This window comes from Volvox carteri, assembly GCF_000143455.1.
Source record: "Volvox carteri f. nagariensis unplaced genomic scaffold VOLCAscaffold_19, whole genome shotgun sequence".
Lineage (NCBI taxonomy): Eukaryota > Viridiplantae > Chlorophyta > Chlorophyceae > Chlamydomonadales > Volvocaceae > Volvox > Volvox carteri.
This window is the reverse complement of record NW_003307562.1, coordinates 1,479,811-1,495,241: the sequence shown is the minus strand read 5'-3', so window position 1 is coordinate 1,495,241 and position 15,431 is coordinate 1,479,811. Positions and strand designations below refer to the sequence as shown.

General features: G+C 56.7%; 3 protein-coding genes across 3 annotated transcripts; 1 reads left to right on the top strand and 2 right to left on the bottom strand.

The window, feature by feature from the left end:
• Positions 1 to 2,959: 2,959 nt before the first annotated feature.
• VOLCADRAFT_60648 (uncharacterized protein) lies at positions 2,960 to 3,511 on the bottom strand (the record flags this gene model as incomplete). Its single annotated transcript, XM_002950522.1, has 1 exon — positions 2,960 to 3,511. A coding segment is annotated over one exon (552 nt), but the record flags the coding sequence as incomplete, so codon positions are not given.
• Positions 3,512 to 8,024: 4,513 nt separating this feature from the next.
• On the bottom strand, positions 8,025 to 9,381 carry ank1 (ankyrin-repeat protein; the record flags this gene model as incomplete). The annotated part of the gene is made up of 2 exons (XM_002950521.1): positions 8,825 to 9,381; positions 8,025 to 8,324 (listed from the first exon to the last, which is right to left on the bottom strand). The coding sequence occupies exons 1-2, from the start codon at positions 9,086 to 9,088 to the stop codon at positions 8,025 to 8,027; spliced, it is 564 nt and encodes a 187-aa protein (XP_002950567.1). The 5' UTR covers positions 9,089 to 9,381.
• A 574-nt stretch (positions 9,382 to 9,955) lies between these two features.
• VOLCADRAFT_60569 (uncharacterized protein) lies at positions 9,956 to 14,245 on the top strand (the record flags this gene model as incomplete). The annotated part of the gene is made up of 8 exons (XM_002950628.1): positions 9,956 to 10,016; positions 10,152 to 10,207; positions 10,713 to 10,819; positions 11,220 to 11,238; positions 11,809 to 11,886; positions 12,322 to 12,444; positions 12,961 to 13,101; positions 14,102 to 14,245. 8 exons carry the CDS (start codon positions 9,956 to 9,958, stop codon positions 14,243 to 14,245), a joined length of 729 nt encoding a protein of 242 aa, XP_002950674.1.
• Between the last annotated feature and the right edge of the window lie 1,186 nt (positions 14,246 to 15,431).

Sequence of the window (15,431 nt, the reverse complement as noted above, 5' to 3'; positions counted from 1 at the left end):
CATCGTTACGCCTCCGTCGGCCGCAGCCGCGGCGCAAATACGGCACCGTCGAGCCAGATTCGACGGCAGGGCGGGGAGGCTTCCACTGCCTCCGCCGCCACCGCCGCTGGCGGCGGCAGCTACGACCCATTTCTGTCCACGGCGCCCGCGTGGCTGATCGCCAGGGCATCTCGCGATCAGTGGCAGCGCCGACAGGTTCTGACGGACGAGGTGGTAGGGAGGGCGCTGCAGACGCTGGCACTGGCGCTGGATGCGGAGCGAGACGCAGCAGCGACCCATGGGTCGGACTTCCTCCTCCGGGCCCGTGGATCGAGTCAGGGCGGGCGGCTTTCTGCGGCGCCCTCGGCAACGGCAATGCAGACTTACGCCTCCGCGAACACGTCCCAGCGCGGTCGCGGTGGCGGCGGTGACGATGGCGGCGGCGGGGGCGGCGGCGGCGGAGCTCGGCAAGCGGCACTGAACGGAGACGGCGGGGGCGGACGACCGACGGCGGCGTCGCCGCAGTCGCTGCCTCTGTCGGCCGGACATCTGGGAATGCTGCTGGGGCTGCTTGACTCTGTCGTACGACGGTTAGGAGTCGATGCGCTTCCGGCGGTGCGAGACGCCGTACGGGCACGCGTACAGCAAGTGGAAGTGCGACTTGCGATGGAGCTGCGTGCCGCTTTGGAGTTCCTGAAGCAAACCGAGAAGCAGGTGGATGAGGAATGTACCGCACGTGCGTATGTATGTATGTAAGCATGCTAAGTAGAGACATTGAGGATTTCCGTATCCTCACGACTGTCAAAACACACACATACTCATACAGCGCGTGCCACAGCGCGTGCTGAGGTTGGTCGTTTGAGGGCCCTGGTAGCCACTCTTTCCTCTTGACAAAAGGGGGAAACGCGGGGGCCCACGCCCTCGGTCGAGCACGTGGGGATAGTGGTCCCTCACGCGCCTCTCCCCCCACAAGGAAGGAGAGTGTTTCGGCGGTCGCTCCCGTTGGGGTTTTTACGGTTAGATGCCCCTGGCCAGCGTCAGGTATGGATCGATATGTAACAAATACACACATACATACATACATACACACGCACACGGCGAGGCACACATGCCCGATACGCAACGCGCGTGTTGAAATGCGCTTGTACGAACTCGCACTCCTAAACATACCACCTCACCATCGCACCAACCACGGCCTGGTAGCGCTGTCTAAATGCCGCATCTTCTGCCGTACTTATCGTACTACAACACGCCGTGACCTTATCCTGGTTGTCAACTGGGTTTAGTCACCGATGCCGCCACGCCGCCACTGCAGGTGGATGGCCTGGACGACTTGGCCGCCGCCGCCAAGCGGCGACTGGCGGCGATAGAGGAGGCCGCCGCGGAGGCAGCAGGAGACGGCGTACTCGCCCCCAATTTGCTCGGTCTTCTGGACACCGAGACAGGCCTTAACATGGCGATTGAGCATCTGCGACAGGCGGCAGTTTCCGGCAGCTCCTTGGTTTCGGATTCGCTGCTAGCGTCGGCGTTACAGTCCCTTGGCGGTCCCGGCGGATTTAGTGGCGGCGGTGGCGGCGGTAGTGGCGGCGGTGGCGGCGGTAGTGGCGGCGGTGGCGGCGGTAGTGGCGGCGGCGGCGGTAGTGGCGGCGGTCGCGCTCATGCCTTCGACTGGACGTCCCTGGGCCGCCAGGGTAACGGGATTGTACGGCATTGCAGTCATAGCTCGGCGCTGTCGGAGGTTGCATCGGGATCCGCGACGGGGTTGTCGGCAGCGGCGGCGGCAACGGCAGCGGCGGCGGCGGCGGCGGCGCCAGATCGCGGCGTCGGGTCTCCGACGCCGTCGGTTGAGCGTCGTGCGTCTCGACGGTCTTCGGTAAATCTCCGGTCCGCTTCGACTAGCGGTTTGACGCTGACGGATATCAAGCCGCCAGTGGTGGCGGCGGCGGCGGCGACGAGAGGCCCTGTACGACCCCCGGTTTCGGGGCCGACGACGTCGATAGCACGACGGCGGTCCGTGGACAGTGGTTGTCAGATGTTGGCGCAGCTGGGGAGGAGCGATTTTAGCGCTCTACCGGAGCTGCGTCGTGCACCTAGCGTCGGAAGCGAACCCAACGAGTGCCTGGGGCTCGGAGCTGCGGTACGGCGCTCGTCCACGGAGCGCCAACGCTCCATGACCAACTCCTCTGCCGCCGCCATGCTTCAGCCGTCGGCAGCGGCGGTGGCGGCCGTCGCCGTCACCGGCGGCGGCGGCGGCCCCGGTATCACAGTGACCACCGCGCCTCAGGCCTCGGAGCTCAAGGCCGGAATGGACCCTGCGTCGCCGCCGCGCCCGCCGACGCTTTCAGCAGCGGCGGCAGGAGCAGCGGCGGCGGCGGCGGCTGCGCAGCCGGCCGGCCCGGTCACGTCATCCCGTACATCCATACCCGGCCAATTGACACCCGCGGGTCCGTATTGCCCTTTACCGCGGGCTACGGGGGGTGCCCAAGCCCTGGCGGCATTGCCGCGGCAACGGCTTGGCGGCGGCGTCGCCAGGGCTGCCGTGCTGGACGACAGCATCGTACAGGACCCTTGCAGCGGCGCCGCCGCCGGTCGGCCGCCGCAGCGGACGTTACTGCCGTCGGAGCGACCCGGGGCGCGGCGCTCGCCGGGGCGCAACCCGGAATTGCCCGCCGTCGCCGCCTCCGCCAGTGTCGCCGCCTCCGCCGCCAGCCTCGGCAGCGCCACGACGGAGCTCTCCCTCTCCGCCAGCGGTGAGCCGTTCAAGGTGGCCCTCCGCCGAGGCAGCAACCTCGCCCTGCAATCGCAGCCGTCAGGATTGGGCGCCGCCGCTACCCCCTCGCAGCTCCCCGCTGTCGGAGCTGGCTCCGGAACCCAGCAGCAGCTGCTGCCGCCACCAACACAGCCGGCGGGACGTACGGCTGCGTCGCGCGCTGCCGCAGCAGCGGCTGCCGCCGCAGCCGTCGCGACATTGGCGGCGGATTTACCTGGCGGGGCAGCCGCTGCCGCTGGCAGCGGTGGCGGTGGCAGCGGAGCTCTTACAGCCAGGCTTCGGAGCAGCAGCGGTCTTCAAGGCGAAGGTGGCGAGTGTACGGGGTGGCCGATGTGCGGCCGAAGATGTGAGTGTACGGGGTGGCCGCCGTGCGGCCGAAGATGTGAGTGTACGGGGTGGCCGCCGTGCGGCCGAAGATGTGAGTGTACGGGGTGGCCGCCGTGCGGTCGAAGATGTGAGTGTACGGGGTGGCCGCCGTGCGGCCGAAGATGTGAGTGTACGGGGTGGACGCCAAGTCGGCGAAGATGTGAGTGTACGGGGTGGCCGCCGTGCGGTCGAAGATGTGAGTGTACGGGGTGGCCGCCGTGCGGTCGAAGATGTGAGTGTACGGGGTGGACGCCAAGTCGGCGAAGACGTGAGTGTACGGGTTGGCCGGCAAATGGCAGAAGATGTGAGTGTACGGGGTGGACGCCAAGTCGGCGAAGACGTGAGTGTACGGGTTGGCCGGCAAATGGCAGAAGACCTGAGTGTACAGCCTACAATCCGTAACAAGCAGTAAAAACCGCTTAACAGTCTCGGCTGTCCTGCAAGATATCCGGAGGCTTCCAACGGGCTATAGGGAAGAAAGTGAGCTGCACATGCATGGCGGACGTACGGATGGATGCATGAATGCGCTGCAGTGAATGAGCTCAGTGGTAAGATTAAAGAGGCATGATACAAAAGCAAGCACTTGCTATTGTCAAGAAGTTTTGTTCGCGGATGCAATCAAGCTCTGAAGGCCCGACCGAACCTTTTGCCCGGGGGGAAGAGGGACCGTCGCGGCGAAATGCTCCGATGTGATCGCTTTTGATGTTAATGTTGATGTGCACAACCTGATGGGTTTATGGCAATCGAGAACCACCGCACTTTCCGACAAGCGAGATCGCACCTTAGTAAGCGTTTGCCCATCTCAGCCTTTCGTGATTTTTTTATTGTAAGTCGACAGCGTATTCTGTTCTTCGGCCGATATTGATACTGGCGCTGGTGCTGTTACAGCTCTTATCAAGACAAGAAAAAATCATCAATTTTTGAAGCGCGAAATGGCTTCAAAGGTGCTTTGCAATTTGCGGTGGCATGGCATACAAATAATGATAATAACAATATTATTAATTGTTAAATGTATATAATAAATGTACTTTGCGGGCTTGTATGTCCTGGTATGTGGTCGGGTGAGCTCCAGGCTTCAAAACGAAGGAAAAGGTACGGACAACAGTGAATCGGACACCGAGGCGTGTGCCGGGTTGTGCTAAGAAGCTGGCGTTCTCTTTTCCTCGTTCTGAGTCCTCCGGCTGCTCTCTGTAGCGACTGGGGTTGGGGCGGGTAATGGAAGTGGTTGTAATAATTGGGTTGTGATAATGGTGGTGGTGGTGTCAATGGCGTTAGGGAATGCATCAATAACATCGTGCAGACGGCGGCCAGGCAGGAACAACACATGGCTGTGCGGGAAGGGAGGCTTCATATGGATTCATGGGGAAAGAAACGCACACATACACATTGACAGATAGACAAACTTCCAGCTAGACAGACTTCCAAGCCCATCACCTGTGACTTTCAAACTACGTGTGTTTTTTCGTATGATGATTTCGGATGCCAATTGAGGAATTATTGGTTTCCAACTACGCGGGGGGGGGAGGTGCAATGTACGGCAGGCAGTGTAAGCTATACGAGTAGTGTCGTGGTATGCAGTGGTGTGGTGCAGCCACACATTTAGAGGGACGGACATTTAACGCAGTACTAACCCGAACCCTAAGCTGTGCGTGGATCGCGTGTGGGCATGCATAATGTGTGTGGATGGATGTGTGTAGGAGGGTTTTTTATGTATGGCCCTCACACCGCGGCCTCATTACATTTGCGTGTATGGCGCAACACACGTATATGTGTATTGGATGAGAGTACAGACGTACACACAGCCGCCTGCATATGTGCCGCGTCGTGGGTGTTTAATTGTGTGTGCGGTGCTGTGCTTAGTGTCCTCCGTTGGAGCCCCACAGTGCGCGTGGGCGTGCGCGTGGGCACATTGCATCGCATCACATCATCCACCACATCTACACCCGCTCACTGGGGACTTTTCTGGTCATACATGTATATACGTGAAGATGGGATTCATTCACTTAGGCCATTACCCACACAGCACTTAAAAATGGCACGCATGAATTGCGTGCTTTGGGGTTTCTCTCGCACGTGGCACCTACCGGCCATGTTTTGGGCTCACTCGGGCTCTCGTTTCATACATGCATATGCTTAAATGCATTTAAGCGTAGGTGATGGTGGTAGTGATGGTGGTAGTGGTGGTGGTAGTGATGATGATGAGCAGGAGGAGAAAGGCCACCGAGTAGCTTGAATGTCATGTGTTTCACTCTGGGAATGGTTTGATCGTGGATCCACATCCGTGTGGTCGTATGGGGGTTCTGTCCTGTAACGGGTCATGTGGTCTCATGGCCTCTTCACAACCACACCTTCATACGGCCTGCAAACACAGTTTTCACGCGGTTTTCGCTTAAATTGGACAATGAAAGAGTTTTCTTGACTAGTTGCCGTACCGCTTCGGGGTCGTACAGACGGAGGGGTACCTTGCAGGCAGGAAAGTTGTGCTTGCTTCCGTGGGAGGGGGCGAGCCTGGTTACCGAGCGACTCTGCTTCTGGAGCCTGTAGGTTAGGCAGAAGCCGCAGCGGAAACTTGTCAGTACTCTCTGACGCTATGAACTCGCGAAATTGTTCTCTTCGTCGCACTCCTGCGACTTACCCTAGCCCTGTACGGTCCAGCCGTACGCACCAACGACATTCAACCGAGTATGCTCTCTGCAAATACACCGAAAACCTTGGGGTTTTCTTCCGTTTTACTCAGAAAACCTACAGTTTTCTCGTCGCTGGCCATATGGACTTTCGATGTTAATAGTTGACATTGAAAAATAATAATATCGGAACCGTAAGAAACTTGAACAAATGTAGATCGGAACTTGAATTAGTAAGGCTTCAAGTACAGCCTGTCACGCTGACTAGTTGGACAAGGCTGTATGCTCTTCTGCGTGAAGGCAGAATGACTTCACCAGGAGAGCAGCAAGAATTAAGTCGCCACTGCGACCCAGTTGTACGACAGTACCACAGAACCAGCCTTAGGAGCTCCGGTCGCTTCGCTCCGTCGCATCTAAGCCAACAATATATAGTCCGTGGTCTCCGGCTTTGACGGACCCCGTGCGGAATTTGTACCTTTTATAACAAACTGGCGTTCCTGGTACAGGTAGTGCAACATATGTCCGTGATCAGACAGTATCAGACGCATCATAATAATCGTTCTCTAGTTGTAAGCGACTGGTGCTCACAACTACGGGGTTTTATGGTTTAGCTTTGCCAGACTGTTTTAAAGGTATCCCTGCTCCAGTATTTGTAAGCTTAGTATCCTTCTTCTTCCTTGTCTCTAAACCAGCCGCCGATGCCGAGGCCTTGCAGACCGGCGGCCAAGTAAGTTATAATGTGACGCTTCCCCCAGTCGCCGACTGGAGCCAGTCCCTTTTACTATTGGCCAGCTTACTGCCCAAAACCAGCATCGCCGCCACCGTAGCTGGGCTATCACTTCCCCTTAAGCTTTCGATGTCTAGCACCTAAGAAACTTACCATTTCGTATCTGAGTTTGCTGTGCTGTGTTGTGCTGTGCTGTGCCGGGCGTACAAGCGGGACACTGCATGGATGCTACGCCGTGATAAAATAAATTTTCTTTTTGCGAGAATGAAAATCATCGCTGCAACTCACACTGCTTACTTATTACTCCACTGTTTAATTTTAGTTGAAGAATTGGAGGTCCAACGGCCACCGTGTTTTTTTGTTTGTTTACACTTGGGGTAGGATGGAAGAAAGGGATTTGATGTTACGACCGACCGACAGACAGTCAGACAGATCGACCGGCCGCACAACACGTGGCCTCAACACAGGGCCACAGATGGCTAGGTGACTATTACTGCCCACACAAGGATGAAACACTTGGCAGTGCCCCACCTGCAGGCGGATCTGGAGCCGCGTCGGCGTCGGGTCACGTGCCGCCATACACCCATCACCCGTCACCCGTCACCCGCCATACACCCATCACCCGTCAAACATAAACCCGCACACCTCATCACCCCCAGCCCAGCAAAGCCCAGAGGACCACCATTACCACCCGCATTGCTACCGGTGCTCATTAGCGCCCGTCTCTCCCACAGCTTAGTCCACATGATTATGGCAGAGGGGGAGATCCAGATCCGCAGAACTCGCAGTTCTTCATATCGACTACAAACACCCGCAGGCCCCCATCAACCCAACTTGCTGCCTCCTGCAACATACCCTACCCAGCCGTACCCTAGCAAACCCAAATCCACCCATTGCAAGCCGCCCTCGACCCAGCTCATCCAGCAAACCTCCGCTCATGGCGCGAGCCCATCACATAAAAGAACCCCGGCCCAGCGCAGCGCAGCCCCCTCTCAGTACGGCTACCGTGGTACTGCTCCCCGTAACGCCGATTTGGCCGCATCGGGCCCACCCAGCCCTCGATCCAGTCCGCCTCAGTGCTTGTCCTTATCCGCCTCCTCCAGAGCATTAAAACTGTTTTTTATTGGGGGGTCGAGGAGAGGCGGAGGGGGAGTGGGAGGGGGGAAGGGGGCAAAATAGTTACAACGATAACAACAAAAGCAGCTGGGCATTCAGTGAAAAGAGAGTAAACATTAAGTGGAAAACCCTAAGTGATTTAAGATTGAGTAGACATCAAGTGGTGATATGAAGACCCTATATACTCTGTGCAGTGGGGCCGATGGATGGAGAGCGAGGGCATGATCGTGGGCCAAGTACCCCCCCAGGGGTACTTGGCGGCCCCCCGCCCAACACCGACCAGCCAGGGCCAGGTACTACTGCGGGGAAGGCACGCCCCGTCCCTCTTCCCCCCCCAACACCTCTCGTGACAGATTTTCCTCCTCCCACCCAGTTCTTTCCCCTCCCCTTCCCATGCCATTCCTCCACCCCTTCTATGCCATCCATTTCCCCATTCCCATCCTCACATCATGCGCTTGATGGGCCCAGGTCGCGCCATTCCAATGGGCGTAACTCCGTACATGTTCTCGGTGTGCAGCGGCGCGCGCTTCTGCAGCAAGTACTCTATCGAGTCTCGTTGGCCGAACCAAGACGCGACATGCATCGCGGTCATGCCCGAGGCCGTGGTGTGGTACAGATTGGCGCCGTTGTTGATCAGGTAGTCCGCCACTTCGATGTGGGAACGGGAGATGGCGCAGAAGAAAGGCGTCCAGCCCTCCCAGTTGACCGGGTCAACGTTGACGCCGTGGTCACGAACCAGGAGCTGATGGCAGAGAAGGGGATGCGAGAAGGGGAGGGCGAGAGATGGGGTTTTAGGTTTCGGGGCGGCGTAATAGAGAGGGTGGGGGACTTGGGGTGTGGGGGAGAGGTTGGGTTTGGAATTTTGGATGGGATGATGGGTGGAGGATTGACTTGTTTGCTTGTTTTGGGGGAGCTGGCGAGAACGAGGTAAGCTGATTAGGGAAAAGCTGAAGGACGATCGTCTTGAGGGAGGGAAGGAGGGATGACTGCAAGGCAATGACGGGTTACCGATTTTAGGGTTCAGCATGACACGATGACTAAAATGTGGTCACTAACAGAGCGAATTTCGGGGTATGCGGAAAAGTCCTGCAGAGCGGTGGGGGTCAGAGATGTGGTGCGCTGTGGAGGTAAAAACGGCGTCCAGCAGGGCGGACCCGTAGCTTCAGAAAGACGCCATATCAAGGCCATGTTTTTGTTGGTGTGGCTCAGATCCGTAATGGCACTAAGGATGAAGAGACTTACCCTGACAATCGCTAGCTGGCCCCATGTCGCACCGATGTGAAGGGGTGTCTCCAGGTGAACATCAGTCGCTTCCGCGTGCAGCTTATCCTCATTCAAGATTAAATCGTCAAGGTCGTCAACAGCGCCTCGGTACGCAGCCAGGCCGGCGGGTAGGCGCCCGGCTTCATTGAACTTTGGCTGAATGGGAGGCTGATTTGAGTTCCATACGGAAAATCCTGGCTTGTTGCTCACTGATAGCTGGGGTTTGGCGATTGTTAAAGCCATGGAAGGCTAGGTCCTACGGCTATAAGGATGCCACAAAACAAGTGCCTTCACCCCAAGGAGAAGCCTCAAACGGAAGCAATGCAAGGAAGCAATATCAGAGTTTAGTTTAGCCCCACTTTGGGCTGGGTCTATGCATAATTGACAGCATGGAGCATCAGCTAGCCAGGTCCCTTGTGGGTTTCTCCTTATGCTATGTATATTAAGAGAGCAACTAAGAACTAATGAAAATCAGTCTAGGTTTAAAACTTTCTGTCACTTCGTGAGCAGGTCGCAACCTAAGACGTACGCTTAACCTCGTCTCAGCCCTATACCAGGAGGTACCGGCTACAAGCCTGAAGCAAGCCTGAAGTGTAAACATTACAAAAGCACGCGCATAAGTTGGGCCTCTCCAATTATGCCTTTGCGCGCCAACGGTTGCCCTCTTCCAACACAACGGTTTTGGGGTACGGGAGAAAGAAAATAGCACATTTTGCATTATCTCAGAGGCATTAGTTAACATCTATGTATCTCCCTTTACATAGTTGTTATGTCACTGCTGGAGGAAGTGCCAAATCGGGATATGTTAAATCCGTGTGAGTCCCTTGGGCAGGCATATCCCCAACGTGTGGCTACGTGACATGCTCGGAGTGAACAGCTTCCTGAAAGATTACATCAGATCGCTTTTGGTGGAACTTTTGTCTGGTGGGGTCACGTCGCTAGGTGCACTTGAATGGCGTGGCCGCTGCGTCGTTATTTCAGGCTGGTGAGGTATTCTGCTATGTCGTCAAGTCGTAGTGACTGCGCACAAGCTCAGCAGGCACTTCAAAGACGCAACTTCCCGGCCTTTGCACTGCGCAGCTATGGTGGACCCTATGCCTGCTCACTTTTATGGCGTTGCCGCTGACCATTTGGGAGTTCCAGAAGCAGCATTACGATGTACATTATCAAGGTACGGTCGAATCCTGCACCTTTTCTCACATTACCATCACTTCATCTCGCACGCACCATCACATCGACAGCTTCAACACCTGAACGCGAAACTTACACCCCTCGTCTATCCCCACCTAACGTCCCGCCCGCGCAGCATGGTTTATCGGCGGCATCTTCGTCATCCTCTCCATGCCCATCTCCATTTACGAGGTGCGTGGCACCCTATAAGCTCCAGGCGTTGCATTGTGCCTCATTGCACTTTTCAAACAAACGCAGCGGGTCTCAGCTCCCCTACATGTACGGGAGCGTCATCCCTGAAACCCTCTGGGCCGCCCTCGTTACCCCCTTTCCCTCGCCTGAGTTCCTTACCTCTTTATCGCCAACCAACAGCCCACGTCATCTCGCCCCACCTCGTTACCCTGCCCGTGCGGGGTTTTCCTTTTCCCCCCTCCTCGTCCTCCTCGGCCCACTTTCTCCCCACATTTCCTCTCACCCAATCCGCCCACCCATACATGACCCATCCATTCACCCACATGCTGCACCCTCCGTCCCCCTTCCTGACACCCGCAGCTGGTTCATTGGCCACCGTCGGCAGTTTCTTCTTTCACTTTTGTCCCACCATCACCCGAATCCCCCATCGCCCTAATCCCCCATCCCCCTAATCCCCCATCACCCTGAGCCCCCATCACCCTAATCCCCCCTCTTCCACACGCAGATCGCTATGCACACCGAGTACTACACTCAACCACGCCTCCAAAAGCACGTGATCCGGATCCTGCTGATGGTGCCCATCTACGCGGTGGATGCCTGGTTCGCGCTTAGGTTCCAAAAGGCAGGAAACGGACACCTAGAGGGGCAGGACGGGGCGGGGCGGGGCGGGAACTACATGCAAATTGCGTACAGTGGGAGCTTTTCCGGGAGGAAGGGGGCGTGTAAGGAAGGGAGGGTTACAGAGGCTTGGGGATGGGAACGGGGGCAGGGAGGTAGCAGGAGGAGAGGGTGGATAAAGTGGGCTCGCCGGGAGCGGGGAATGTTGAAGGGAGGGGAGGGGAGGGGAGGGGATGAGCGCCTTCCATAATTGAGAGGGGCGATTGCGACCGTGGTCAGGAAGGACGGGGCGGGAGGTGGGATGGGATGAGACTTGGTGGTGGGTAAGGGGTGGGGTGGGGTCGGGTTTGTGTTTATGTTTGCGATCTGTGGTAGGGGGTCCCCAGGGTAGCAGGAGGGGAGGAACAGCGGGAGTGCGGATGAGGGGTAGCAGCCTGGGGAGCAGCATCACCCGGCAGTAGCAGTAGCAGCAGCAGGAGGAGGAGGAGGAGGAGGAGGGACAAGGGTATTACAAGAGGGGCAGTAGCAGCAACGGCAGCAATAATATTAGCGGCACTAGCAACCGGAACAGCGGCGTTTTTCTACCTAAGTGCACATTGGTAACCTCTACGGCCACTACGGCAGCACCAGCAACCGCGGAGGTTTAGCAGCACCAGCAGCAGCTACAGCAGCAGTCGCGACCTTGAGGATTCATTCATCATCATCATCAGCTGCTGCTCATCATCGCGCCCGGATGGGCTTATATATAATGCTGTTAACTACTACAACCACCACTACAATCATCACTACAACCACCACCACAACCACCGCCACAACCACCACCAGGATTGATTAAGGGATTGGGAGGAGGCATATGGGGTCCGGAGAAGAAGGCCCTACAGATGTGGACCCATAGTGGGCAAACCCGGCCCCGGCCCCCCCCTCCGCCCCACGCGGCCCTGCCCCCCGCCCCCGGTCCCCCCTCACTCCTTCAGGCTCGGGAGTACTTGGACCCCATTCGTGAGTGCTACGAGGCCTTTGTCATCTACTCGTTCTTCGCGTACCTGATGGCTTTTCTGCAGGTGGGGAGGGGAGTAGGGTGAGGGCGGTGGGGTGAGGGGGGTGGGGTGAGGCTGGGAGGGGAGGGAACAGCGAATTGGGTTCTAGGTAAAGAAAGGAGCGGAGGGAGGGTGGGGAGAGGGCAGGTCGGTTCCTACTGTGGGTGGATCGGAATGGGGCGGGTGTATGAGCAGCTGGCGGCATGTGGCGCTGGTAAGTAGTAGTAGGTGTGTACGTGGGGGGAGACGAACCACTGTGGGGGCTGTGGGGGCTAAAGCCGTGGGGGCCGATGCCCCACAATGTCAATCCCAAACCCCAGAGCGTTTGTATGTATGTAACGCATGCATGTGCCCGCGCTCTGTGGCTCTGTGTGCTGTACGCACACCATTTGAAGTGCGGCTGAACGTGCGCGTGCATCCATCGACGCATGCGTATGTATGTACATGTATACGATGTAGGACACGTACGGCGATTTGGACGAGCATATGAGCAAGAAGCCGCAGATGGAGCACATGTGGTTTCTGGGGTGGCTGTTGCGGCCCTGGGATATGGGTACCCGGTTTCTGTGGGAGTGTAAGAAGGTGGGCGAGGGGAGGGAGCGGAGGGAGAGGGGCCTGGCTCGAGAAGCTCGAAATGGGGAAGCTGAGCTTGGTTGGGGACGGGGCAGGGCGGGAAAGGGGGCAGGGCGCATCGCGTTGCAAAAGGGGCGAGAGGGTTGCGTGGTGGGTGACATGATGTAAAGGGAAGGGGGACGGAAAGAAGGGGGACGGAAATCATATGCAGGAAAGGGAAGGGGATCGGAGTTGTCAGAGCGAAAGCCAAAGAAATAACTGGCCGTGGGGGGGTGATGACCTAAGCATCTGGACGACGGATTCCGAAAATGAAAAGAGGCGAGGGGTGATTTAAGTGAAGGGGCGACCGCATCCTGGGTGCTTTTGCGTCGTGTTGGGTTGGGTCCGTCATATCTTTCAGGGGGTCAGGGGCAAATGGTGGTGGCAGGCAACCTCCACATAGCTTTGGGTGACTTCAATCCAGGAGGCCCGTCATCACGCGGCTGTCATTAAGGACGTTTCTTTACCCTGGCTGCCTGCCTGCAGGGGGTGCTGAATTACGTCATTTTGCGGCCCATATGTACGGCTCTCGCCTTCATCACTGACATTTTCGACAAGTACGGCGAGGGTCAGATCAACTTCAAGAAGAGCTACGTGTACCTGGCGGCTGTGACGAACTTTTCGCAGGTGCGTGTGCGTCTGTGTGTATGTTTGTGTGTCTTATCCATATCTCTCGCCCCTGTCCTCTCTTTTCCCTCTCTCTCCCCTGCTTCTTTCTGTGTATGTATGTATATCTGCTATAAGTTACAAGTTCCGCATGCACGTGCGGGGATGTCCTTGAAAGCCGGGGGGTCATGGATTGGTATTGAAGCGGGTATATATACGGGTGTACGTACGGGTATATGGGGGGCTATCGTCCGCTCCAAATGCGCAGAGCCTTTGCACAACGTGCGGTATGAAAGTCCTGAAAATGCATGGTCAAAGCTTGTGTTGGCGAAAAAATGACACGACCCAGGTTCGAACTGGGGACCTCCTGTGTGTGAGACAGATGTGATAACCAACTACACCATGTGTCAAGGAACCGGTTGAATTTTGCCTAAAAAATTATGATCACTTATAGCAATGTCGATGTGTACGTTAAAGAAGTTAGCATGTGTAATTTGCAAAGCCATCGTTATACAAGTTACAAGTGAATGATGATTCCACCGTACAACTGACGGTGGTTTTTTGGTCCTGCTACCTAGACCTCGCCTCATCCAGTCACCCGGCATCCGTGGAGACAGATCAGCCATCACCACTAGCTCAGCATGCGAAACTTAGTCAATCAACTAGACCTCATCTCCAATCCTCAGCAGCAATTAGTTGACCTAATTCTCCCGATTAATGTCGGGGGTCTGCCCAGGAAACGAATCCAGAACCTTCATCTAACACAAAGGTGTCACCAGACCAGACATCATAACAGAGAACACTATCATGTGTCTATGTATATCTGTATGTATGCGTATGTATGCATATGTATGTGCCACTGGGTAGTGTCCGGCAGCCATTAGAAACGGGAGGGAGGGGGGGAGGCAGATAGCTGAAGCGAGCAAAGGCCCACTAACGCCTATCGAGGTCTACTGCGTCCACTAGGACTAATCTCCTAGCAAGTCCCCATCGCTGACACCCGCTATGCTCACCGCCGCAGCTGTGGGCGCTCTACTGCCTGGTAATGCTGTACACGGCCATGCACACGGAGCTGATTCCCATTCGGCCGCTGTCCAAGTTCTTGTGCATTAAGGCCATTGTGTTCGTCACGTTTTGGCAGGTAGGCCAGGGGCTGGGGGGGTGAGGTCCTGGGCGCCGCTGATTTATATTTATATTCATCATTACCCCGTATTGCGGAGCTAATACACAAAAGTATTAGCTACTTCTTTCATAAACTACCAATCATCATTGAAATAAATCATTGAAATTATAAGCTCTTGGTCGCATCGGCGTTGACTTGCCTTGCACACGCTTAACATGGCGCATGCTACTTTTTGGCGCACCGCCGCAAGTGCAAACACGTATTTGCTTCTTATTGCTTACTTCTTCTTACCTATCCTTCTTTCCTGCGTTTCGCTTTCTCGCCTCGCTGCGCTCATCTAACACCCTTTTAAAACCTCCCGGAGATGATTTGACTGTGTAAAACCCTAAAATTTAGAAACCGGGAATTACAAAATCTGTCGTACGTAATGATGCCGTAATGGGACAGGGCATCGCGATAGCCATTTTGGTGTATGCGGGTGTCATCAAGGCCGAGTCGTGGTACGTCCAACAAGACGTGGCTTCCGGTATCCAGGACTTCCTCATTTGCATCGAGATGTTTTTGGCGGCACTAGCTCACGCCTACGCCTTCCCCCCCAGGGTGGGTGGGGGGGTGGGGGGGTTTTGGGGGCGCACGCACACGCACACACACACACACGCACGCACACACACACACACGCACACGCACACGCACACACGCACGCACACGCACACGCACACGCACACGCACGCACACACACACACACGCACACGCACAGTCCCGCGCTTTCAGACCTGTTCCTTGATGTACCTTTGAGCAGCCTCGGGGGATTGGTCGGGGTGTTGGTTCCCCCGGAGGGCCCCCGGCTGCATGTGCGCGTGTGTTCGGTGGTGAGAGCCGACCTCCCTCCGACCCTACAAGCCGTCCACGTTGTCCCGTCCCGCCCCCGTCTCCTGTCCGCTATTTCCCCCGCTCCTCTCCAGCCTCCCACCCCACCCCACCCTGCCCGTGTATCACTGGTATCTGCTTCATTCGCCAGTGGTTTGTCTTTACCCCCCCCCCCGCCCGACACTTACATACGGACCTACATACCTACAGGACTACATGGCCGGGCATTCGAAAGGCTTTTTCGCCAACGTGCGCTACATCTTTGATTTGAGGGATGTGGTGGATGATGTGGGACTGGTGAGTGCGTGCGTCGTGCGTGAGTGTGTGTGTGTGTGAGGGGGGAAAGGAGAAGGAGGAGGTG